We start from the raw sequence: 26,042 nt of genomic DNA on the forward strand, positions 1-26,042 counted from the left end.
TGTTACTCCTGGACCATTAAAAATATATACCAAAGTATTAAAATATTCCAAAGACCATTTGATTTTATAATAAATGCATAAATGAGTCCATAAAACTCTATGAAAACTTGTCTTTGGGACAAGTTTTGAGTCTCTAGAAATTTGCATTAAAAAGGAAGACACATACTATCTGTGTAGTACAATACTGTGTCTTTCTCGCTAGTCAAATGTTTTACTCTTCTGTGCTCTCCATACAAGGCTTGGTTTTCAGTAAGCAATGAAGATACCTGCTCCGTAGTTGTAGCTCTGAAACATCCCTACTCCCAACCCATATAATTTTACTTATGGTGGCATTTACTGTTCAATGCCATACCACTGAAAAGTGATAATGTTCAAAGCCCTCTCAGAATAGTAAAATATATTAATAAAATCTTATCTAATTCTTTCCTCATGTCAGGCTTTGGGGAATGGGGTATATGGCAGAAAGGGAAGGATAAAGAAAAGATAAAACATGACCATACTTGCTCTCTGGAAACAGTGTTGGCTAGACAGTATGGAAGCTAGAGGGCCTGGTGAATCAGCAAATAATCCTTATCTCTCTAACCATTTAACATAAGGCCATCTCTAATTTTAATCCAAGTAAGCACTAGAGAAAATCAAGGTTTATGCAAAGGAAGCCTGGACACCTGCTCATCTATGTCTATTCGACTCATAATTTCACTAGGAGAAAAGTATGACCTGCTTGCCTCAGAATACAAGTTCACAGCTTTATCAAAACTGAGGAAACTATATTTCTACTTCTGCTGATATCTAAAACTGGGCCTGATTTTTCTACCTAAAAAATAAATATCAGTTTCTTGATTTAAACATAAATTCTATCTTAGGTTCATTAAATCAGTTGTACCCACTGTGTTTAAATTAATTTTCGGTGTTTATACTACAAGAGAACAGTGACAGGATGCTTTATTAGCACATATGCTTTTATTTACTTTGTGTCAGTGGAAGCTGATTGCATTCAGATTTTTCACTGACTTTATAATAATGAATATAAGCAAATAGGGATGTCTCAAAATCTTCATACCCAGCCCAGAGTAGGCCATTGTATGCCATCATGAAATAGGTCATTTGCCCCAAACTACCAAGAGTTCACTCAAATTTATTGATTTATGTATAGATATCGTTTTATTGATTCATGCAAATATAGTTATAGCATTAAGATAATTCTTTAAATTATTTCACAGACACATACAAAGAGTTGTATAGTTGTTCCTATTACCTATGAACCTGGCCTGACATGGAGCTAATATGTGCCAACCACAGACACGGTCAGCAACACTAACATGAGGCAATGGTTAGTGCTGTTTCTACAACAGCAGGGATTGAAATTTCAGTCCATAAAACATGTTTGACATAAACTGACTGTTAGTAAATACTTACTGTGTTTATATTTAAAAAATGGGAACTGTAGAGATGTAAGAAGAAAAGTGGAAGGCAGAAAAATGTGATCTTCTAAAACGCGATCTTGGAAGAGACAAAACTGAATCTGAGAGCTGACTTGAAACACCGGGATCTTAGAATCGATAACTAATAGGAAAGAGGTTAAAAAAGCTCCCTTGTCATACATAGCGATATTTTTCCATAGAAAACCAGTAAGTACATTAAATTACCCCATGTCTACAGGCTACTGGTTTTCCACTGGGACGACGTTGCCTCACAGGAGGGATTTGGCAATGTCTGGAGACATTTTCGGCTGCCACAACTGGAGATAGGGAGAGGTTTGTAACTGGCATCTAGCAGGTAACGGTCACAATGCTGCCAAACATTCTGCAATGCACAGGACAGCCACCAACAACAAAGAATTATCTGACTTAAAAAATGAAAAGTTTGAAAAACCCTGCCGTAAGTCATGACAACCTGGAGAAGGGAGTGTCGTCCCAGCACCAAGTACTTATATAAAATCAGTAGTTTTTCCAAACAGAAGCACAGAGCACCAAATGGGCCATATGAGAAAATGAATCTTTTAGATTTAGTTCTGAGAGAGAGAGAGAGAGAGAGAGAGAGAGAGAGACCTTATATACCCTTGGGAATAATAGAGATAAAAGATGGAAGAACCCTGATGAGGCAGTAAGGCTTTAGAGAGAAAGAGAATTGGTGAATCTCATTTATCTTGGAGGCTTCACCAACCAAGCCAAATCTTTATTAAGAAAAATTAAATTCTTAATAAATTCTTTTGGGGTGTTTCGGTTTTTTTTTTTTTTTTTTTTTTTTTTTTTTAGAGACAGAGTCTCGCGCTGTCGCCCAGACTGGGGTGCAGTGGCGCGATCTCGGCTCTCTGCAAGCTCCGCCTCCCGTGTTCACACCATTCTCCTGCCTCAGCCTCCTGAGTAGCTGGAACTACAGGCGCCCACCACCACGCCCGGCTAATTTGTGTATTTTTAGTAGAAACGGGGTTTCACTGTGTTAGCCAGCATGGGGTTTTTAAATTTTGCTTTATTTTTTGTTTTTGTGTCTGTTTTTTTGTTTTTGTTTTTTGTTGTTTTTAAGATGGGGTCTCTGTCACCCGCACTAAAGTGCAGCCTCGAAGTCCTAGACGCAAGTCATCATCCCACTTCAGCCTCAAAACTAGCTGGGACTACAGTCACATGCTACCACATTTGGGTAATCTGCTTTGGTTTTTGTTTGTTTGTTTGTTTAAGTGCACAGTGCTTTATTTAGGCATGGGGCAATGCACTATAATGTAAAACTTCAGAGTTTTCTTAACTAATTGCCTTTGTATTGGAGAAATGGACCTAGAATATTCATAGAGAAATCTTGTCTGGCCCGTGGATACTCTCTGGGCAAATAAGGCAGAAGTTCTAAATTCGGCTACATTTGTAGAATTGCAAATGAATATATTTCTTGGCTTATGGATTTATTTATGTATTTAGATTTTAAGTTGGAGAAGAAACAATGTTTATTTGTAAAGTTTCTTAATTTCTATGGAAGAATGTTTGCTTTCCTGACTCGTATTTGATTATGACAGTAAATTGTCTTGCCTATTTTATCAACAGAGTATGAGTTCTCTGGAGTGCTGCCAGAGAACAATCTTGAGCTTTTTACTTGGGGTGGGGGGAAAAAACCACCAAGAACTATATTGTGAAAGAAAACTTTTCGTAAATAATATTGGCTCTCGCTACTTCTCTAGATAGTTTTAATTTTATCCATGGATCAAGTCAACCTTTACAAAACTGCATATTCAGACTACATGGTTTGGTCGCCAGCAAAATGTTTTCAGTGATGGTGCAATGTCATGCCAACCACTTACATGTGGAGGCACCTAAGAGAAAGTTTTACCTTCTCTAATGGTGATGTTGAGGACACTCCACTATTTCACTTTGAGCCTTTTTGGAAACAAATAGAGAAAATTTCTCTCTCATTCACTACTGTTTTTTATGATCATTGTAAACCTTGTAACTAATCCTGTTTCTCTCTTGACTTCGGCTGCTAGGAAACTTACAGGTGATAGTCTCCATGCATTCTAGAATTTGTACAGAACTTTGTGGTATGAAATTTCCACTCTTAACTTTATTTCATCTATTTATCTTTAAATTTCCTTCAAATACTTCCTATAAACTATCAAGGTATAAAATATTGTAATTTTTGTTGTAACTTATTTAGATTGTGTAATGTTACTATTTTCTATTTGAAGTTGAATTTTAACTGATAATAAAAATAAATTTAAGAATCTTTTGGTACATTAAGATATTGAATGCTTTACAGCAGTAATATTCTTTTTCCTTTTGTAAATATGAGGAAATCGAGATACACAATGGTTATATCTGTCACAAAATTAACAGATGAGGGAAAGGGAAGAAATATGAGCACTAGAAACTTAAACATTGATATTTAAACACTATATTATGCCACTAGTCACAAGGAAAAATATTTTGAAAGACTTTCATACTAAGCATGTATCTTCCAAAGGTGGATAAAGAAACAGAGAAAAGTACAATTAAATTTAAATGTAAATTTGCAGTTGGGTGAAACTTTTTCTTGTAATGTAAAAGTAATTATATATATTTCTAAATATAACTGCTTTAATATTTATATTTTCTCTCTTAAAAAATTAAAATAACAAAAAATGAATGGAAATTCCTATAATGAAATTATAGCTATAAATTGGGCTGTCTTTACAGAATTCTAAAAGAATACATTTCAAAATTTGTGAATTTATGTCTTTACTTAGATTTGAAATTAGAGAAGCAGCAATATTTACTTGTATGTTTGATATTATCTTGGAATTAGAAGATATCTTTTCTATTGATGGTTTTACCTTAAGTAATACTATCTAATCATTTGGTTTTAAATATCCCATATATGCTGATAACTTCCAATTCTGTTTTTCCAGTCTGATAACTTCTGAATTCCACACACACATAGATCAGACTATCTGATCTAGCCATTTGGAAACTAATTGATATCTCATACTTAACATGGAAACCACAGAACCCTTGCATGTTGCCTCAAACCCTACAATGGGCTTCTCTCTTGGGCTTCAACATCTCAGCCAACAGTATCACTGTAATTTGGTTATTGGAATGAAAATCTTGATTCCTCTCTTTCCCTCATATCTCTCTTCAAATCACCTGGTAAGTCATGTTGGCTATACTTCCTAAAATTACATGGTCCCCAACATATGATGGTTCAACTTATAATTTTTCAACATTATGATAATGCAAAGAAAATATGCATTCAGTGGAAATCGCATTTTGAATTTTGAATGTTGGTCATTTCCCAAGCTAGCAATATGCTGTATGAGATACTCCGTCGCAAGATGTTGAGCAGCGGCAGTGAGCTACAGGTCCCACTCAGCCACATGATCACAAGGGTAAACAACCAAAACTCTATGGTGTCCTGGGTTGCCAGTTTTTGGGGGTGCTTTGGGAGTGAGGATATGATTTAGCCTCACTGTAAGCTAGTGTAAGTGTGTTAAAGTAAGCTAGGTTAAGCTATAATGTTTGGTAGATTAGATGTACTAAATGCATTTTCAACTTAAGATATTTTCAAGTATTGGGATGTAACCACATTGTAAGTTGAGAAGCATCTGTATCTCAAATTCAACCACTTATCATCTCAGCTGCTGCCTCATGAGTTCACCACCAGCTATGTCACCTGCAATGCTACACCATCTTCCCAAATCATCTTCTACCTCCACTCTGGCCCCATCAGTCATTCCTCCACATTATTGAATAAATCAAATTACGGCACTATCTTAAGGAAAATCCTTCTCCGTGCAGCTGGGATAAAATCTATTCTCCTCTCCATGCTCTACAAGATCCTCATTAACTGACTCTGCCTACCTCCTCAAACTCACCTCCCTTCATTCACCATTGACTTGTCTCTAGCCACATTTGCCATTTTTCTCTCATTTAAACATGCCAAGCACTTACTCTGTTTAACATGACCTTCCTACTAGATCTTTCTAAGGCTTCCTGTATCATCACTCATGCCACAACTATTTCTTTTTACCTCTTGAGAAGACTTTTCTGGCAACTTTACCCTAAGTAACGCCCTCCACCCCACAGTCACTTTCTATCACATTACCTTAGTTCATCTTCCCTGTATGATTCATTCATCCTTGAAAACATTTTTTTACCTGGTTATTATCTGTCTATCTGCTTGTACACAGATAAATGTAGCAGCTTGGAAAATCTTATTCTGCACTGTATCTGAGCTGACTGACTAAACTGAAGTCTGGTATTAGCAGTATGATAGGTACATTGTTAGGTATAAAATCAGCAATGCAATGTGGATTATTTTTAATCTATGTAAACTATTTAACATACAAGTCTATAAAAATCACTATCCATAAATGTGAAGTTGTACAATGTACTGTATTTATGTGTTGGCTTTAGTTATAGTATGTGTCCTGATGTCTGAGAATTAATTTTAACCATACTTATTAAAATAGAGGATCTTCTGACTAGCTAAATAAGAGTCTTCTTCATATGCTTTCCTTTGAGAAGTGTCTAGGTTATTCAGCAAACTTCGGAGGGGCCATAAACATGGAGAAGAGGTTAACAGGTGGGATTAGAAGGAAAGCATATGATACTAATGCATACAATAAATTACGTTGCCACTTCATCCAAATGTTGGATCTTCAAGATATGTACAAGTAAAAATTTCTACTCCCTATGAGTTTGGATAACATGGAGAGTCTTCTTTTTATTGTGCACTCTTGCCTACTGAGGTAGACACTGCCAGGAACTTCCAAGTATTTTTAAATGTAACAGATTTAAAAATAAAATAAATACCTTACATATCCCCAAAGGTCACTTGGTCCCAATAATTGATCAGATACCAAATATGTGTTATGTGAAGATGAAATAAAATAATCATTTAATGGATGAGTCATATCTTGATAAACTTTTCCACATTCATTTTTAAACAGTAGGCATTCACGTGAATCCATGTATCTTGTAAAACCTTCTAATGACATTTGGTGTGCTTTCCTAACTAAAAAAATAAAATAAAATAAGTTAAAAGGATGCAAAAATACCATTAGCAAGACAAAAAACTACATCTCACTTGTAAACTTACTCAGTAGTAGAGCATATTTCTAAAATATTCCTTTAGAATTAATATTAATACTATATTTATGTTGTTTGGAAACAAATTTTTGTAGTAAAACCTTCAGTTCTTCCATATTAACATTCAAGTAAATAATATATTATTTAATTATCTCTTCTTTTATGTTTTGAAAATACACACAAGAAAAGTACATATATTATGGACCAATGAACTTCGACAAGCTACACATCTGGATAACTGGCACACAGGTTGAGGGACAAAGCATTGCAGTGTTCCAGAAGCCTGCCTCCGACTAACTTCCCAGTCACTCACCACACCCAAGTATATCAACTGATCTGACTTCGAAAAGCATAGATTAGTTTTCTTTGGTTGTTGCACTTTATATGAATTGACTCAGACAGTATGTATTTTTTGTACCTGGTTTCTTTTACTCAACATTCTATTTCAAAGATTTACTCTTGTAGTTGCATGTAGTTATAGTTACACATTGCTCATTCCCATTACTTTACAGTATTCCATTGTATGACTATGCCACAATTTATTTATTCATTCTATCACTGATAGGCATTTAGATAATTTCCTGTTTGGGGCTGCTACAAATTGTGCTGCCCAAAATAACCAGTAAATGTCTTTTAGTGCAAATATATACACATTTCTGTATGGTGCATGCCTAGGAATGGAATTGCTGGGTCATTTGCATCTGATCATCTTTAGTAATTAATCTCTGAACTTTTTTACTCACTGTAATATGTACCAAAATATCAATCAAGCAGAAGACTGGCTCTGGAAACAGCCTGGACTCATATCCATTTAACTTGCTATATGATCTTGAGCATATTAGCTAACCTCTCCCTATCTGTGGAATGGGGGTAATAATAGGATCTACCCTTATATATTCACTCTAAAATTTTTAGTTGCTATTATTACTGTTGATAGTTCATTTCAACCAAAAAGAAAAGGTGACATGAGCATTCACTTGATTGGAGTGTGATCTTTGGCAGAGAATTTTATTTCCAGGAATTTATCCTATGGAAGTAGAGACTCAGACAGTGATGTACAAGAATGCTCACATTAGCATTATTTATAAAAGCAAGATAAGTGCAGGGGAATAAACAAATTAAAGCTCAAAATATGATACAATACTAAGCAGCCATTAAGAATAATGTATCATAAAAATATAGTGACATAAGTAAATGTTATGACATCATAAAAATGAAGAAGACAGCATTCAAAATGCTATTACTATTTTGGTTTAAAAAATAAAAGCTAGAAGAAAATAAATGAAATTTTTATAGGTATACAAACCCTCTATTTCAAGCCATATAAATTTAGGAAGATAGAAGTGTATGGAGCAAATGAATCATGCATTGTAACAGTAATGACTTGCATACATTTATTATTTTTCCCTGTTTAATTAGCAGTAATTGGCTTAGCCCTTTTGAACTATTGAATAATTAAATAAATATCTTTGGTAACAGAATAGAAAATAAACTCATTTTGTTCCCTTAAAAACTACCAGTTTGAAATGAGGATTAATCACATGGATTTTTAAAAACCTCATTTGGTGCATGTCACATACCAATGAGGGATGAGGCTGAGGAACTTGGCAGCATTTGAAACTATAAGATCATAATTCAAATTGGCCTTAATAAGACACCAAAGTGATCAATAATCATGTAAATGAAATGCAAGGTCCTGGCTGTGTTGGAGAGTATTTGAGGCAGGTGAAGGCTCAAAAGAGGAAATGGATGAACAGTATAATATTGTAGTTAAAATGCAAACACAATTCCAAAGTGTCACTGCCGCCATCCCAACATCTCATTGGTATCTTTTAATTTACCACCTGAAGTTTACAGTGCCAAACTAATTTTTTTGGTAATATTCTCCAGATCAGTGCTACTTAAAGTGCTCATCTGTAAACTGGTTGTTTCCAGTTGGCAACGACATAAAGAGCTTGAGCCAGAATATAAATCAATTCACTACTTCCTTAGAGAAAGTCTTGCTATTAAAGAAAAAAAAAAAAAGTCATCTGAACTCATCAGTTCTGCTTAGTGATATAGTCGCTTAGTATTCTTGCGCAAGCTCTTTACCTTGCTGCTAACCTGCAACAATTTAATGGTGCTGAGACCAAATTGTCACTAACACTCAACTCAATGACACCACTGCAATGTCGAGAACCCTTCAAAATCTTTGCATGGCACTGAGTCATGAAGCCAAAATCTTTATTGTGGCCTATAAGAACCTATATGGTTTGATCTCTGTCAGTCTCTCCAAACTCATCTCTCTCTCATTCTCAGAGTTCTAACCACACAGTCCTCCTGTTTCTTCAGTTATTCAACTCAGATTTAATGCTTCCCTTTCTTGGACCTTAGACACTTCTCCCATTTTGTCATATAACTTGTCCCGTCTTGCCATTTAAGTCTCAGCTCAAATCTCACAATCTCAGAGAGGGTTCTTCTGAACACCCAACCTGAACTAGGCCTCCCAGGTCATTTACTCTCCATCACCTTCCCTGCTCTATGTTTCCGTATCACATAGCACTCTCTTAAGATATCCTTTTACATGCTTCATTATTTACTGTCAACTTTCCTCCAACCCATCAGGAATTCAAGACCTAATTGCCTTATTCTTCACTATATCTTCAGCCCGCAAAACCATACTTGGTTACTACAGATAAATATTTGAATAAATTATGAATGTATGATCCAATGCAGAAATAAGTTTGGTTTTTTAGAACCTACATTATCATGTGTTAAACATTGGTAGCCTAAACCAACTTAAAGAGGCAAAACTAGAACTTTCATACGCCCCTCCTAGGTGAATATTTTGAGCTATTCTATCAGTTAGTTTCTGTAAGGTCAAACATTGTGCTTTAACAATGTTTTGGTACCATATATGATTATTTTATTGTATTATGTGTTTATAATTTTATTTCAAAATGAACATAAATGAAAAACTGTGAAGTGTTTTTACCCATTGAAAGATGGAACAAAGATCACAAATTCTATGACAGATCGTTAGCCTAAATGGTCATTTAATTTAAACCAAATCACTATGTGTTCAAAAATGAAGAACAAGCGAAAAGTATATATATTTATGAAACGTTGTAGATAATTATATTTATAAACAAAGTAAAATTCATCAGTTTATAATATTTTCTCCTTAGAATTTTTTTTCATTTAGCACATTTAATTTTCATAGATATTTTCAATAATATAATGCATTAAAATGGAAGACCACCTATAACTGGGGTTTTATCTTATTCATGAGATCAAGATACTTTCTTCTAATAGGGTATATGTAATAGAATCATTGTCTTACTTTGACCTCCAAGCTCATTTCTGAACACTTGAGAGATACATGGAAGCAGTTAAAAGAAAGGAGCTGAACAATGTATAGGAAAGGATGTCATGGTTGCATACTATAGCATTCTAAAAGGTATCAATTCTATAAAATATATTTTCTCAAAGATATTTGACCCATCCAAAAACGGTAATTTGATAACCACAATTCATAAAAATACTTTGCTTTGAAATAATTTTTGAAAAAAGAAAAAATACGTCACATATAAATGTTCCGATAAAAGTTTGAAATGCAAACATACCTTCTTCGATAGGCTCGTATTTCTGAATGATCTCAAAAGCAATAGCTTTACTCATCTCAGCTGCATATTGTTCTTGTGTCAGAAATTGAGCCAGATTACTTGCTAAAAGAATTTTCCGGTTTTCAGAATATGTGTTGAAAATCTCAATAATTTCTTCTCTGTGCGTGATAATTCGATAAATTGCTCTAAATTCTTCTATGGTGATTCTTCCTTGTTTCAGCCTGTCATTGTCCTACTAAAAAAATGACTGGTGGGCTCACATTGTGAGTATTAAAAGTACATAAAATGAATATTAGAGTATTTATGTAACATGTAGTAATTTATACTTGAAAGAAGATGAAAATTACATTGGATTCTTATTGAAGATAAAATATACAAAGCTGCATGAAGTGACGTCAAAATTGGAAAAGGGTTAGTTAACTCTTGAAACCCAGTGGTTATAGGGATAAAGAAAGGAATGTGGGAGAAAATGAGGATTCCAGGTTGTCTTTCAATTTCACATTTCATTTTTGTATTCCACTTTACTTCAATATCTTCTTAAAACCATACCAGGCAGTGTGTAATCTCATGCCACTGGTGTGCAGCCTGGACCATATATGTCAGAGTGAGTCAGACACATTCAAGATCAATGTAAACTGCAGAAGCTGTAGTAGTTGTGCAATACCTTGAGGAAGTGGAGTCTGAGTAATCATTGAAGGATTTGGGGCAGGTACAAACAAGATGAGTTCCAATAAGAAAGAGTGGATTCGAAAGGTCATATTTGAACTTTACGAGAAAAGGCAAGTTGTTAAAAGTACCAGGATGACTGGGAGTTTCTGAATAGGAAAATCAATACCAAAAATAGAAGATTGGTTTGATTAGTTGTGCATTTCCAATTGGAAGAGTTAGAGAACTGCAGGTAAGAGCAGATAAGATGAAATTCAAGTGGGAGGTGGTGAATAGACACTAAAGAACAGACCTCGGTGAAATGACGAAGGAAGAATTCAGAAGAATTTGACACAATGAAATTTTAGACAAATGAGAGAGATAACTCAAGAATGACTGGGGTCAGGGAGAGTTAGAAAAACTGGTAGAACTATAGTATCACTAACAAATAAAAAAACTGGGAAATAGGAATTTCAGCTAAGAGGGAGATTTAATTTTTTAAAAAATGCTTTTTTATAACATCTTAACTCTCTTGTTACATTGTAAACAGCTTGAATGCAAGAAGCATGTGTTGAAGGGGCATTGTGTCATGGTGGGATCTGTGGTTGTCAAATCAGATGCGGGGTCTCCAGAGCTGATTAAACAATGATAGCACCTTAAAATTATATAATCTTAAAGTAATTCATGCATATTGTTCATTACCTTACTTAAATAACATGCTTCAACTTACTGTTTTTAAATTCTGGATTTTGAGGTCTGTGGAAGCGGATGTTATAGAATTAATTTCATTTTAGCCTTATCTCACTTCTTATTTGTCATAAAATCTTAAGCAAGTCAATAAAAATTTAAAATGTGCCTGTAATCCCTGAAAATTTTGGTTATAGAAAATTATGTTAATAAAAAATTATGGTTCTACTGAATAGCAGCATAAAATAAAATATACATTATTCACTGAATAATGAAAGTTTTATTACTTTCAAACACAGTATAAGCTTGGTCATCTGAAATGTTCTCTGATAATTTGTTTTGTCTCGTGTTCTTCTAAAAGGTCAAAGTTGCCATCTTGTACTAAAAAGAATTGGAGATATAAGTCCAAACAAAATTCCACAAATCCAAAGAATCACTATAGTTGATCAAAATCAAAGAAGAATTGAAAGTCAAATGTTAATCAAATTATAGAAAAATGAAAACCACACAGAATAGTGAGAGTTGTATCACTGAAGAGGGGAAGATCCAATTTTAGTAGAAAGAGAATGGAAAAGGAAAGCAACAAGGAGCAAGTAACAATGGGGAAGAAAAACAGGACATGGTACCATCACGATCAAGGGAAGCAGGGAGAAGAAAAGCAATAAGAAAGAAGGTGCAATTTGAGTGCTGAGGTGACAGCAGCTCAGACTGCCAACATGCTAGACTCCCCTCTAAGAGAAAACTGAAGCGCAAAAATCTTAGGTAAATTGTCCCCAGCCACACAGGTAGACCAGGATTTTTAACTAACTCTAAGACCACCCAGAGGAGCAGCTGGAAGAAAAAAAGTCAGTATACCATTACACAGATTAACAGTATATATGCAGAAATAAATTCTGTAAATTACAAATCTGACCATCTCAACTCCCTCTTAAAGTTCTCACTGTACCTCCTTTGTCTTCAAGACAAAACCCCAACTGTATTGTGTAGCATCCAAGGCCATCTAAAATGTCATGGATGATTTCTGCTCTTATCTTTTCCCTCCTTCCACCTCACACTTCAGGTGCTCTGAATTAGTTGCAGTACAGGTACCAAACCATCTCTTGCTATGGTACCGATGTTTTTTTTTGTTTGTTTTTTGTTTGTTTGTTTTTCTTTCTGGAATATCCTTCTTTCTGTTTAAATTACCAATTTCTACTAATCCTTGAAAAAGCGTCACCCACTCTAGAAATCTTCCTCTGTGTCTCCTCCCCAGGTTGCATTAAAATATCCCTTCTCTGGGTTCTTAGAAGACTCCACTTTCTTCTCTTACAGGCCTTATTAGATTGGAATGACAGCCTTTTTCTATATTCATTCTAGAATTGCCTCAGACAGCGAGTTTGTCATTTGTTTCTTGTATCCTCGGGACTCAAAAAAGTGCCTGACTGAAGATATTCAGAATGTGGCCTACCACCCAGTTTTATGAATCTGATGAAATAAGCGCATTTAGACAATAATTAGATAAAGGAATTAAGTATCTCCCTAGACTTAAGGAGGATAGGAAAAGAGATTTAAAAATGCATATGCCAGAAGATATGCAAAATCTCAGGCCCCACCTCAGGGTTCACTACCACCTTTAAAATGTTTCATATTAATCATTAAACATACAACATAAAATAAGAGTAATAAAATCATTTGTCTCCTGTTTAAAAAACGTCCCTTAAGTGGTTATTCTTTGCAAAGCATTACAAAAAGCACTTTCCCAAACAATTCATTCAATGTCTTGTATATTTAGAAATACACCATATACTTCAAGACCGTGAACATCATGAAGGTAGACATTTTATTCTTTTTATTCCCAATGCCTACTACTGGACCTACCTAGAGGAGGAGCTTAATTACTATACGTTTAAATGAGTGATTGAATAAACAAGGGAAAATAAAATTCAAAATAATTCTATTGATTGTCATTCTGAGTGTACACTTTCAGAAACAGAATGAAGGCTTTCCATATTGTCACCATTTTCCATTTCCAATGCTCAGTTTGCTAGTAAAAATATGAAATGTTATTTAAAATAATGTGATGAGAAAGCTGATTTATCAAAACAGAATTTACTTTTAATGTAAAATACAGCATTTTAGAGTTGGTTGTATCTAAAATTACACTAAAAATAAAGCCTAAGTAAATTCAAATTACATTACAGGAAATGATATGACTTGCCACTTTCTTTTTTCCCAAACTCTCACGCTAGTTTAAATTGTTTGGCAGTTTTGCCTTTTTCCTTTTCTTCTTCCCTTTCCTCCTTACCAAATATATGAGTCAGATACTATACTGGGTAACAAGGATGCAAAAGTAACATATTGTCAGTGCCCTCTGGAAGCAGATACTCTAGAAAAAGAAAGTAGGCACGGAAGTATACAGGTGCCGAAATATAATCTTTGTAGCTGAGCACAATGGCTCACACCTGCAATCCCCAAGCTTTGGGAAGTCAAGGTGGGAGGAGCACTTGAGGCTGAGTTCGAGATCACCCTGGGCAACATAGTGAGACCCTGTCTCTAAATGTAAAAAAAAAAACAATTTGCCAAGTGCACTGGTGCCTGCCTGTAGTCCCAGCTACTCTGGAGGCTGAGGCAGGAGGATCCCTTGAGCCCAGGAGTCCAGGGCTAGAGTGAGCTATAATCATACCACTGTACTCTGGCCTGGGTGACAGAGCAAGACCTTTTCTCTAATTTGTTTAAAATTTTAAAAATAAAATAAATTCTATAGATAATAGACACAATAAGGAAAGTTGGACAATTCTTCCTGGAGGGTCAAAGGAGAATCTTTATAGAAAAAGTGATCCTGGAACTGAGTCTTCAGAGGTGAGAAGGAAGATATTTGCCTGAAATTAGGGAGGAAAGGGGCTAATTCTATTTGTTAAGATCAGAGCAAATGAAGGTACAAAGTACAAAACAGAAGAGTGTAATTAGAGAGAATGTTAGTGAAGCTGCGGGAGCAGATAAGGCAGGAAGCACAGCTGAATCCCAGGGGTCCTCGGAAGCCACAGTGAGAAATTTAGACTTCTTTGGAAAGAATAAAGAGTTATTGATCAGTTTTAAGAGAGAAATCCCATAGATTTTTGTTCTAGAAAGATTACTCTGGCAGCAGTGTAGAACGTAGATGTTGGGATTTAAAACAAACCAATCTGTAGGGTTTTTCCAACTTTGATATGCATATGAGTCAACTTGGGACTTGTTGAAATGCAATCAGCTTCATTTCTGGTCTGAGGACCACAATAAGTAGTAAGTAGTTCAAGAGCAATTGACATGGTGTAGCAAGTATATGGACCTAAAAAGATAGGGTCAGAAGAAGAGTCTGAAAACCTCTTCAATTTCTGCTTAGATAACTGAGAGAATGGTGCCGAGATCACCAAGCAAAGAAATAAAGGAGAAAAGACAGTTTAAGAGGGAAAGACGAGTTTCACTTTAAACATATTAAATTTGAAGTACATCTGAGATGACATCTAAGCAGAGACAGCCAGCAGGCAAATGGTTGTGCGTTAGGGATAGAGGAAAACAATACGCTATAGAAGAAAGTACAATAATAACTTTGGAGTCAGACAGACCCAGACATGAGTTTCTACTGTTATGTGAGATATGAGGAAATTATATCAACATTCTTACGCTCAATATCCTTATGTATAAAAAGAAGCTAACAATAACTTCCTTATATGTTTTTAATAAAATGAGTGCAACACCTAATCCGTGTCTACATTATGGCAGATGATGAACAAATGGTGCCATTTACATGTCTTCAACGTTCAGGATAGAAAACTTGGAACTTGTTCCTATTTAAGAAGTAGCCGTTATGAGTCAATAAGATAGCTCAGGAAAAGTTTGTAATGTAAAAATAAAGGATATAAAGAGTTCAACTTTAAGAGGAGAGCAGAAGGAGTGGTCACAGGACAGAAGGAGAAGGACTGATCACAGATTTGAAGAGAAAATTGGGAGAGAATGATGTCATAGAAGTCAGAACAGGGAAATTTTTTATAAAGAGGGATAAGTGAAATGCACAGAGAGGCTAACCAGTGGATTTAGCATTTATGACCTAAAAAGATTTTCGAGATAGGTATGAAAGCAAAACAGATTGCAATGGATCATTGAACAAGTGGAGAAAGAAATGTAAAGGATTCTTTTGGTTTATCTGCTAAAACAGGGAATGTAACATTAGAAGAGGATATGGTGCTATTTATTTTTTAGATGAGACTTTTTAAAACTTTACATTGTGGAGGACCAACTAAAGTAAGAAACCATAAACTTGAGGTGGAACCAAACAGAATATAAGTGGCTGAGTTGATTCCAGGTAGCGGATTTGTAGGGCAGAATCAGTAGAGAAATAATTTCTCTCTCTCTCTGAATACTAGCTTCCAATCCATTCTAACTAGTGCCATGTTATTTATCCTAAAATATGTAATATTTCTTTACTCAAGAAATTTCAGTGAGTACCCCTTGCCTGCAAAAGGAAATATAATTTCCATGGTCTACCATTCAAAGTTTCCATCATCTGGCTATAACTGTCATTTGCAACTCTTTCTTACCACTTCCTTTCATGCATCCTGTACTCCAGTCATATTTGATTACTTTTTATTCTCCATGCACTCTTTCCACATACTCCATACATATTCCTTCTTATTTAAGGTCCAGCAAGAATGCCACTTCCATCATGGCATCTTCTATAAAAGCCCAAATTAAATAGAGTCTCTTCTCAGATTCCCTGTTAGTATTACCCACGGGATATATTATAAGCTACTTATAAAACAGTAATTTCTGCATTCCTTTTTCTGCCCTTAAAAGAGAGATAACACTTTATTCATTTTTTACAGTTCACAGTTTCCTACAGAGTGTCAGCACATACTATAGATTTAATAGTGGCTATTAATTCCTTAAAGAATTTGAAGACTCAGGGCAAATCCAATTTAAAAAATCCTGAAATTACAAAGGACACTATTTCTTACTCAAACAACAATCAAAAGTGTAATCCAACACTCATACTGTGTATTGAAATAACATATATTTCCTATAAAATATTTTAAATGCTATAAAGACTATTGCATGATAAAAGCAATAGACTTTTTTTAGTAAAGGGATTTTAAAAATCTTAGAGAATTGCTGCTCAAGCCATGAATCAATAATTAATCTTGTAGAAAGAAGTTCAGAATATATTGCCAAGATCATAAAGTTATATTTTCTTTACTCAAATTTATAATAAAATGTCACCTTGTAAGAAAATAAACTCACATCAGAATTTACGTCAGCTACTTAGATAATGAATAAATGTAATTCAATTGCGTATACTTAACTGATGCAGCATCTACATATATTTATTGAGCACCTATTTTGTGTCATGCCTAGTACTAGGTATATTCATACATAATATCTTATTTAATACCCACAACAATCATGTGAGATAGCTATGTTAGTAGACCCATTCTACGGATTAAGAAATTTGCTCAGAGAGATTTTTAACTTGCCAAGTAGTAAACAGCTAGGATGTCTTACAGCCAAGAATCTCTAGTGCTCTGAGAGACTAGAAGATTTTGGTCACGTAGGACTCATTTTATTTACTCTGGGAAAAGGTGCATCCATAAAATGAGAAAAAATTAGCAACAAGAGTTGAAGCAAGTGAGTTGAATGTGTAAGAAGCTTAATCTTCAGCTATCCATAAAATACAGTTAACCAATACACCTTCCCTAAGGATTCTACTTAATCAACATTTTAATGCATACATGGCAATTTAGCCTAAGGTGACAAAGTTTTAAATGAGTGGTTCTAGAATTATGTTACTAGATAAGAATAGTTTATCATGATTATCAGTATTGTTTGTATGTAATTTATGCTTCTAAAGTACTTACAGTTATTTTAGGGAGGTTTTTGAAGTATTCTTAGCAAACTCTGTGTCTCTAATTTTTATAATTAATACTATATTCATAGCCACTCCAAAAACACTTTGCTAAACAATAGATCTTCAGGCCTGCTCATGTCCGTAATCATACATTTCAATTAGTGAGCCATTTCCGTACTTTTATAATGGTTGAGCATTCTATGTAATGCTTTTAAATATGACATGTATTTTACTAAATTTCACTTCAGATATCTCTGCCCTGAAGATAACATAAAGAAACTTGATAATCACTGAATAATATTTACATTTCACATTTGATACAGATTTCAATATATTCCTATTTTTATTTTGCCTTTAATGTAAATTTTATTAAATCGAGAAGCAATAGCTTTTCTCCCTTTGGAAGATACTACCGGAGGAAAAATCCTACATGTAAAGATGTTCATAAAAACTTGTGTTCTTTGAATGTGGTATTAGCCATGCATTGATTAAAATTCTGATACCTTATGGCCACATGCACTGCTTGGATTCAGAGACACAGTTCTGCAACTTTGGTTTTCACCGGGGTCTCCTGAGAAGCACAACTTTTCTTTTTTAACCTCCTCTTTGTGGTTTGTAAACTTGAGGGCTAAATGTTATTGAGAGAAGCGGTTGTTGGAAGACAATTCTCCATAGGTCTCTTGTGTTTCTATGTGTTTTCTGAGCAGAGGTATTGATTGCTTTTCTTCCATACTAGATTTTCAAGGACATTTGTATAGCGAACAGCTTTCGTAAAGATACTGTCTCCTTCCAGAGGAAAAAAAGCAGTTTTGTTTACTGTTTCCTATAATAATGATGACAGCCTACAGGGCAAAGATCAGGTAGGCTTACTGCCCACCATAAAAGGCCCAGGTTCCTTAAGCTTAAGGTACCTACTCTATAACGCAACTCACGGTGTGTCACTTGTTCCTCTTCGTACCACACTTTAAAAACTGGGGCTTGGGGAAATAACATCAAAATGCTAATACTCTGACAACTGTCATTTCTGTGAGTAATAAGCTGTCTTTTTTTTTTTTTTTTTTTTGACCCACAAGCCTGCTTCCACCAGCTTCCATGGAGCTACATCAGGCCAATTTGGTAGCTTGCAGGGAGGGTAAAATATCAGACCTTTCCCAGTTTGTGTAACCAATAACAACTTCAACACAGATTGTGTTATCTGAGTACTCACTTTCAAAAAACAAAACCATATGCAGGATTTTAAGGTTCCTATTGATCTGGATTGGCCAGTGTAGCTTTCTTGCCTCATTCTCCAAGAAATCTGTCATCTTCCTAGTACAAAACTCAGCTAAAATGGCTTTTCCTAATTTTGTTAATGATCTTTCCTTCTGTCATCTAGTGACAGCATTGAGCCAGGTTTCCCTCCTACTAGTTATTCTTCAAACAAAGATAATTTTTGGATGATTTTCTTTTGCGGAATAAGTGAAATAACATATGTTTTCAGATTACTTATTCCTTCTTGGTTTTTTAAATCCATTTATTGAGGTATAATTGACATACAGAAAGCTATACATATTTAATGTATACAACTTGATGAGTTTGGAGATAAGTATACAGCCATGAATTTATCAACACAATCTATGCCATAAACATATTCATTCCTTCCAAAAGTTTCCTTCTGCCCTCTTAATTATTTTTTCCCCACAGGGTCTCTCTTTGTCACCCAGGCTAGAGAGCAGCGGTGCCATCACAGCTCACTACAGCCTCTATCTCCTGAGCTCAAAGGATCCTCCCACCTCAGCCTCCCAAGTAGCTGGGCCCACAGGCACACACCACCAGGCCCAGCTAATTTTTTGTACTTTTTGTAGACACGAGTTTCACCATGTTGTACAGACTGGTCTCGAACTCGTGAGCTCAGGCGATCTGCCCACCTCAGCTTCACAAAGTGCTGGAATTACAGGCGTGAGCCACTGCACCTGGACCCTCTTTATTACTTTTGTGTGTGATAAGAATACTCAATCTAAGATCTACCCTCTTACACTTTTAAATATGCAACACAGTGTTATTTATCACGGGTACTATGCTGTTCAGTAGCTCGCTGGGACTTATTTGTGCTGTATAACAGAAACTATACCCTTTGACTAACACTTCCTTGTTTTCCCCTCCCCCAGCCCTGGTAACTATCATTCAACTCTCTCCTTCTATAAGTTTGACTGTTTTAGATTCCTCACATAAGTGGTGTCATGCACTATTTGTCCTTCTGTGTCTGGCTTATTTCCCTTAATATAATGTCCTCTAGTTCTACCCATGTTGTCACAAATAACAAGATATTCTTTATTTTTTCAGGATGAGTAATATTTCATTGTATGTACGTACTATATTTTCTTTATTCATTCATAATGGACAGTTAGATTGCTTGCATATCTTGGCTATTGTAAAATAATGCTGCAATATATACGGGAGTACAAATATCTCTTGATTTCAATTCCTTTAGGTATATACCCAGAAATGGGATTGCTGGATTATATGACAGTTCTATTTTTAATTTTTGTGGAACCTCCATATTGTTTTCCACAAGGTTGTACCAGTTTGCATTCACACCAATAGTATACAAGAGTGCCCTTTTCTCCACATTCCTGCCAACACTTTTCTGTTGTACTTTTTTATAATAATCATTCTTACAGGTATGAGGTGATAGCCCATGTGATTTGATTTGCATTTCCCTGATGATTAGTGATGTTGAGCACTTATTTATATACCTGTTGGCCATTTGTATAGCTTCTTTAGGGAAATGTCTATACAATCCCTTTGCATATTTTCTAATCAAGTTACTTGGGGTTTCTATTCTATGGAGTTGCGGGATTCAATTTTGGATACTATCCCTTATCAGATATGTGGCTTGCAAATATTTTCTTTTATTCTGTAAATTGGCTTTACATTTTTGTTGATTGTTTCCTTCGCTGTGCAATAGCCACTTTGTTTCATGTAATCCCACTTTTCTATTTTTAGACAAGTTTTTGTTACCTGTCTTTGTTTCAATCCCTTTGGAATCATATCTAAGAAATTCTTGCCAAGCCCAATGTCAAAAAGCTTTTTTCCTATTTTCTTCTATGAGTTTCATAGTTTCAGGTCTCAAGTTTAAATCTTTAATGGATTTTGAGTTGATTTTTGCATATGGGGTAAGGTTAGAGTCCAATTTCATTTTTTATATGCGAATATCCAGTTTTCCCAATGCCATTTATTGGAGAGACTATCCTTTCCCCATTATGTATTTTAGTACCTTTGTAGAAGATCAGTTGACTATATATGAAGGGGTTTATTTCTGGGCTCTCTATTCTGTTCCATTAGTCTACATATTTGTTTTTATGCCCCTACCATACTGCCTCAATTACTGAAGTATTTTAAATATATTTGGAAACCAAAAATTGTGATGCCTCCACCTTTATATTTCTTTTTTAAGATTGGTTTTGGTTATTCAGGGTCTTTTTTGATTCCAATATGAATTTTAGGATTGTTTCTTCTGTTTCTGTAGAAACAAAACAAAAATGCCATTGGGATTTTAGTAGGGATTACATTGAATCTATAGATCACCTTGGGTAGTATGGATATATTAACATGGGATGTGTTTCTGTTTATTTGTAACTTTTAAAGTTTATTTCATCAGTGGTTTACAGTTTTGGTGTGCCAGTTTTTCACTTCCTTGGTTAAATTTATTCCTAAGCATTATATATTTTTTAATGCTAGTGTAAATGAAAATGTTTTCTTGATTTCTTTCTGGATAGTACATAGTTAATGAATAGAAATGCAACAAATTTTTACATAGTAATTTTGTATCTTGCAACTTTACTGAATTTAATAGTTCTAGTAGTTGTTTTTGTTGTTGTTGTTGTTGTTGTTGTTTTGAGGACTCTCGCTCTGTTGCCCAGGCTGAAGTGCAGTGGCTCAATCTCAGCTCACTGCAACCTCTGCCTCCCAGGTTCAAGCAATTCTCGTGCCTCGGCCTCCTGAGTAGCTGGAATTACAGGCGTGCACTACCACGTCTGGCTAATTTTTGTGTTTTTAGTAGAGACGAGGTTTCAACACATTGGCCAGGCTGGCCTCGAACTCCTGACCTCAGGTGATGCACCTGCCTCAGCCTCCCAAAGTGCTGTGATTACAGGCATGAGCCACCACACCCGGCCTTGTGGTAGTTTGTTGACAAAATCTTCAGGAGTTTCTACATGTAAGATTGTGCCATCAGTGAATAGAGATAATTTTGCTTCTGCCTTTTTAATTTAATTGCCTTTTATTTTCATTTCTTGACTAATTGCTTTGGCTAGGATTTCCAGTACCATCTTGAACAGAAGTGGTGAGAGTGGGCATCCTTGCCTTTTCCCAGATCTTAGAAAAAAATCTTTTCAGTTTATTTTATATGATATTAGCTGTAAGCTTTTCATATATGGACTTTACTGTGTTAAGTTCCTTTTATACTTAATTTACTGAGCGTCATCATGAAAGGGAGTTAAATTTTGTCAAATGCTTTTTCTATATTTTTGAGATAATCATGTGATTTTTATCTCCATTCTGTTAATGTGGTGTATCACATTGATTGATTTCTGTATGTTCAGCCATCCTTGCATGCCAGGGACACATATTATTTGGTCATGGAATATGATCCTTTAAAGTGCTATAAATTTGATTTGCTATTATTTTGTTGGAGAATTTTGCATCTATGTTCATCAGGAATATTGGCCTAAAGTTTTGTTTTCTTGTGGTGCCTTTGTCCAGCTTTGGTATCCAGATGATGTTGACCTTATAAAATAAAACTGGAAGTGTTCCCTCTTCTATTTTTTAGAAGCATTTCAGAAGGATTGGTATTAATTCTTCTTTAAATCTTTGGTAGAATTCACCTGTGAAGTCATTTGGTCCTGGGCTTTTCTTCGTTGGGCAGTTTTTGATTACTGATTAAGTCTCCAAACAGGGTCTCACTATGTTACCCAGGCTGGTCTCAAACTCCTAGCCCCAAGTGATCCTCCCACCTTGGCCTCTCAAAGCATTGGGATTACAGGTACGAATCACTGCACACAGCCTCTCAGTCTCCTTTTTGTTATTGGTCTGTTTAACCTTTCTAGTTCTTCTTGGTTCTGTCTTGATGGGTTATATGGTTCTTGAAATTTCCCTTTTTTTTCTAGATTGTCCAATTTTATGGTGTATGATGGCTCTATGTGTTTTTCATTTTTGTGAGATCTGTTGTAATGTCTCCACTTTCATTTCTGATTTTATTTGACTCCTCTCTCTTTTTTCTTACTCTTACTAAGTATTTGTCAATTTTATTTAACTTTTCAAAAAAACAAGTCTTAGTTTCCTCAATTTCTTCTGATTTTTTTCTTTTCTATTTTAGTTATTTCTGTGCTAATCGGTATTATTTCCTCCCTTCTGCTAACTTTGGGCTTATTCTCCACTCTTTTTATAAATCACTAACATCTAATACAGTTACCATTATCAGTCTGATGTAATTAGACATCCAATCCTAGGTTTAATGTTAGCATTTCTGTATGCTCAGGAAATTATTCTAAACTGATATCCTGGTATTATTTCAGATTTTCTCAACAACTAATTTTACCTTCTACTGAAATGCTCTCCATCTTGACTGTAAATATAGTTAGTATAATTAATTGCTTTTCTTCTTAAGAGACTAACCTTTATATGACAATTACTGACATTGGATTAAGTTCCACCTAGGATAGGATAGGCAGGGGGTGGATGTCATCTTACCTTAAAAATCTGTTTCACATGAATATAACTGCACCGAATATCTAATTTTTCAAGTAACCTCTGAGTTTTTTCTAGGTTAATTTTTCCACCTCTGAAGTCATCCTGAATCTTTGACAAAAACCATGTAGAAGCACAAAAAAGTTAAGGAAATTCTCACAGAAAGTCATTGAATATTTAAAATTCCTAAAGAAACATTTGATTTACTGTATTATTTTTATTTTTAAAGAATATGTTTAAAGTAAATTATAGTATAATTGTATGATAAATATTTTTTAAAAAACAAAATTAAGTAGTTACTATGCTATAGTAAACGTATGAAAGGGCATAGCACAGTAAAAATACAAAAAAAAAGAATTAAAGTTAAAATTTGAGAATTGAAGTCATTACTTAGAAAATACATTAAAACATTATTACAATCTATTGCCTGAAGGCATGAAGTTGGAAGGCAGCTAGACTTCAAGATCGCCTCTCACCTGACCTCTCTGTTTTAGTTCTCTCTTCCAGAAAGGTGAGCAAATTAACCCTGAATCTTAAGGAAAGTGGAAGCATTAGATGAATTCCTAATATGCCACCGAACACAGTTTCTGCTACTTAGTGTTCAATAAATAGTAACCATGACTGATAAAGTTATTATTACTACATTAGTCCAATGCCCAGCTACACACACACTCAAGACAGTACCATCAAAAAGCATCAGAAATACCATGGTGAGTGTACATTCGGTATGAAAGAGAAAACAAAAAAAATTTTAAAAAGCTTACTTATCATAGATAAACTACAAAAACTAGGACACTTCCATTTGAAAAACTAAGATCGAAATGAGATAATGACAATTATCACTAAAATTATAAAAGGTATAGGTAAAAATTGTGCAAAACTACTAAGTTTCAGATTGTTAGAACGAATTAATGAGATCTCCTTAAATTTAATAGTTATGACTTAATCCAGCAAAGCTCATGTTCTTGTAAGAAAAAGATAACAGAATGCAGGGAAAGTTAGAAAAGCTCAGAACAAACAGGGAAAAGCAGTTCAACGTAAATGAAGAGGACTTAAATTCAGAACTCCTCGAAAAGAATAACAGCATCAAGTAGAGAGGATAAGTAGGAGAAAGAAGAAGAGGAGCAGAAAGAAGCTCTCAATGGATATCTCATTTCCATAGTTTCATGACCTGTAGAGCCGTTTCTCCTCACTTAAAGTCTTTCCCCAGTAGGTGCTGTCATGGGTTCCAAATACAATTAACTCTGCCCCTTTGCAGAAAATAATTTCTTGATACTCATCAGCTGTTACCACTTTTCTAGGGAGAAAGCAGAGAACACACAGTGGTTTGTTGCCTTCGTTCTTTGAAGCTAGCTCACACTTAACCATAGAAACAGTATGCAAGATGTGGTACCTGCACTACCCTGCCCTTGAAACTGTTTGGCTTCTTACGTTCTGACCACCTCCAAACCCACAATATTTGAAAACGCAGCTTTCCCTGATGTCTGGCATTTTTCCATGAACTGCCATTGTATCTCCTTTTATTTTTTACTATTTTGTTTAAACCCCTCAAACCTTTCATCATAATATGCTTCCAGTGGGTTTGGGCAGCTACTCTGAGAGCCTGAGTATAAATCAACACCATTGTGATTCCTGAAGTTGCAAAGTGCTGTCACTCTTGAAACTGGGGCTGCTTCTCTAGATCCCTGACAACATATAATGCACACAGAGACACACCACTTTCGAAGAAGACTGTTCAGGAGGCTAAGTTCTTAAAATCTTCAAAAGAGGTATAGCTGGTTGGCTGGGCACCACACTGTCAGGTGACTGTCATTTTTTCCTTTTGGTCTGAATTCCCATTGTGATATCATCAGAGGTTCCACACTTCACAAGGAAAGCTTCTTATGACCTCATCAGGAGGCTCAGACCCTGCCAGACTGCCTGCTTTCATGGATAGACATAATAACCTTCAGCTTGAATGTTAACACCTTGATGGGAAAGGTGGCTCATGGAATGTTTTCTTATCCTTTGAACACTCCTCATTTCAGAAGCTTTGCTTCTGTTGCAACCAAACATGACACTTAGCGTGCTGAGCAGGAAGGACAAGGAAAGAGTAATTCGCAGACTGTTATTACAGGCCCCTCCAGGGGAATTTGTAAATGCCTTTGATGATCTCTGTCTGCTTATCCGTGATGAAAAACTTATGCACCACCAAGGTGAGTGTGCAGGCCACCAACACTGCCAAAAATATTCTGTACCACTCTGCATCGATGGAAATCCAGTACTCTTGTCTCACCACAACGTAATGGGCGACTACCGATTTTTTGACCATCAAAGCAAACTTTCTTTCAAATATGACCTGCTTCAAAATCAGCTGAAAGACATCCAAAGTCATGGTATCATTCAGAATGAGGCAGAATACCTGAGAGTTGTTCTTCTGTGCGCCTTAAAACTGTATGTGAATGACCACTATCCAAAAGGAAATTGCAACGTGCTGAGAAAAACTGTCAAAAGTAAGGAGTACTTGATAGCTTGCATTGAAGATCACAACTACGAAACAGGAGAGTGCTGGAACGGACTTTGGAAATCTAAATGGATTTTCCAAGTTAACCCATTTCTAACTCAAGTAACGGGAAGAATATTTGTGCAAGCTCACTTCTTCAGGTGTGTCAACCTTCATATTGAAATATCCAAGGACCTGAAAGAAAGCTTGGAAATAGTTAACCAAGCTCAACTGGCTCTAAGTTTTGCAAGGCTTGTGGAAGAGCAAGAGAACAAATTTCAAGCTGCAGTCTTGGAAGAATTACAGGAGTTATCCAATGAAGCCCTGAGAAAAATTCTACGAAGGGATCTTCCAGTGACCCGCACTCTTATTGACTGGCACAGGATACTCTCTGACTTGAATCTGGTGATGTATCCTAAATTAGGATATGTCATTTATTCAAGAAGTGTGTTGTGCAACTGGATAATATAAAGAATTGCTCCTGGTAACTA

At 35.3% G+C, this 26,042-nt stretch overlaps 2 protein-coding genes across 13 annotated transcripts in view; one reads left to right on the forward strand and one right to left on the reverse strand.

The window, feature by feature from the left end:
- Positions 1-24,914, reverse strand: part of PLCZ1 (phospholipase C zeta 1) — a 54,788-nt gene extending 29,874 nt beyond the window's left edge. For 2 of the 12 annotated variants that reach the window (XM_054664118.2, XM_054664117.2), the window contains exons 1-5: positions 24,786-24,893; positions 24,217-24,366; positions 23,073-23,194; positions 10,154-10,385; positions 6,273-6,474 (exon numbers count right to left, since the gene is read on the reverse strand). In XM_054664118.2, the coding sequence (XP_054520093.1) occupies positions 6,273-6,474; positions 10,154-10,385; positions 23,073-23,194; positions 24,217-24,229 (569 nt within the window). In that variant the 5' untranslated portion in view covers positions 24,230-24,366; positions 24,786-24,893. Of the gene's footprint in view, positions 1-6,272; positions 6,475-10,153; positions 10,389-23,072; positions 23,195-23,545; positions 23,602-24,216; positions 24,367-24,785 lie in introns of those variants that run through there. The other 10 variants (XM_063785466.1, XM_063785467.1, XM_054664119.2 and 7 more) reach the window with 10 other exon arrangements.
- CAPZA3 (capping actin protein of muscle Z-line subunit alpha 3) lies at positions 1,789-26,042 on the forward strand. The gene is given in 3 exon segments (NM_001246575.2): positions 1,789-1,878; positions 2,524-2,637; positions 24,371-26,042. A coding segment is annotated over 1 exon segment (900 nt). The 5' UTR covers positions 1,789-1,878; positions 2,524-2,637; positions 24,371-25,122; the 3' UTR covers positions 26,023-26,042.

The sequence above is a fragment of the Pan troglodytes genome, chromosome 10 (genome assembly GCF_028858775.2).
Source record: "Pan troglodytes isolate AG18354 chromosome 10, NHGRI_mPanTro3-v2.0_pri, whole genome shotgun sequence".
NCBI classification, from domain to species: Eukaryota; Metazoa; Chordata; class Mammalia; order Primates; family Hominidae; genus Pan; species Pan troglodytes.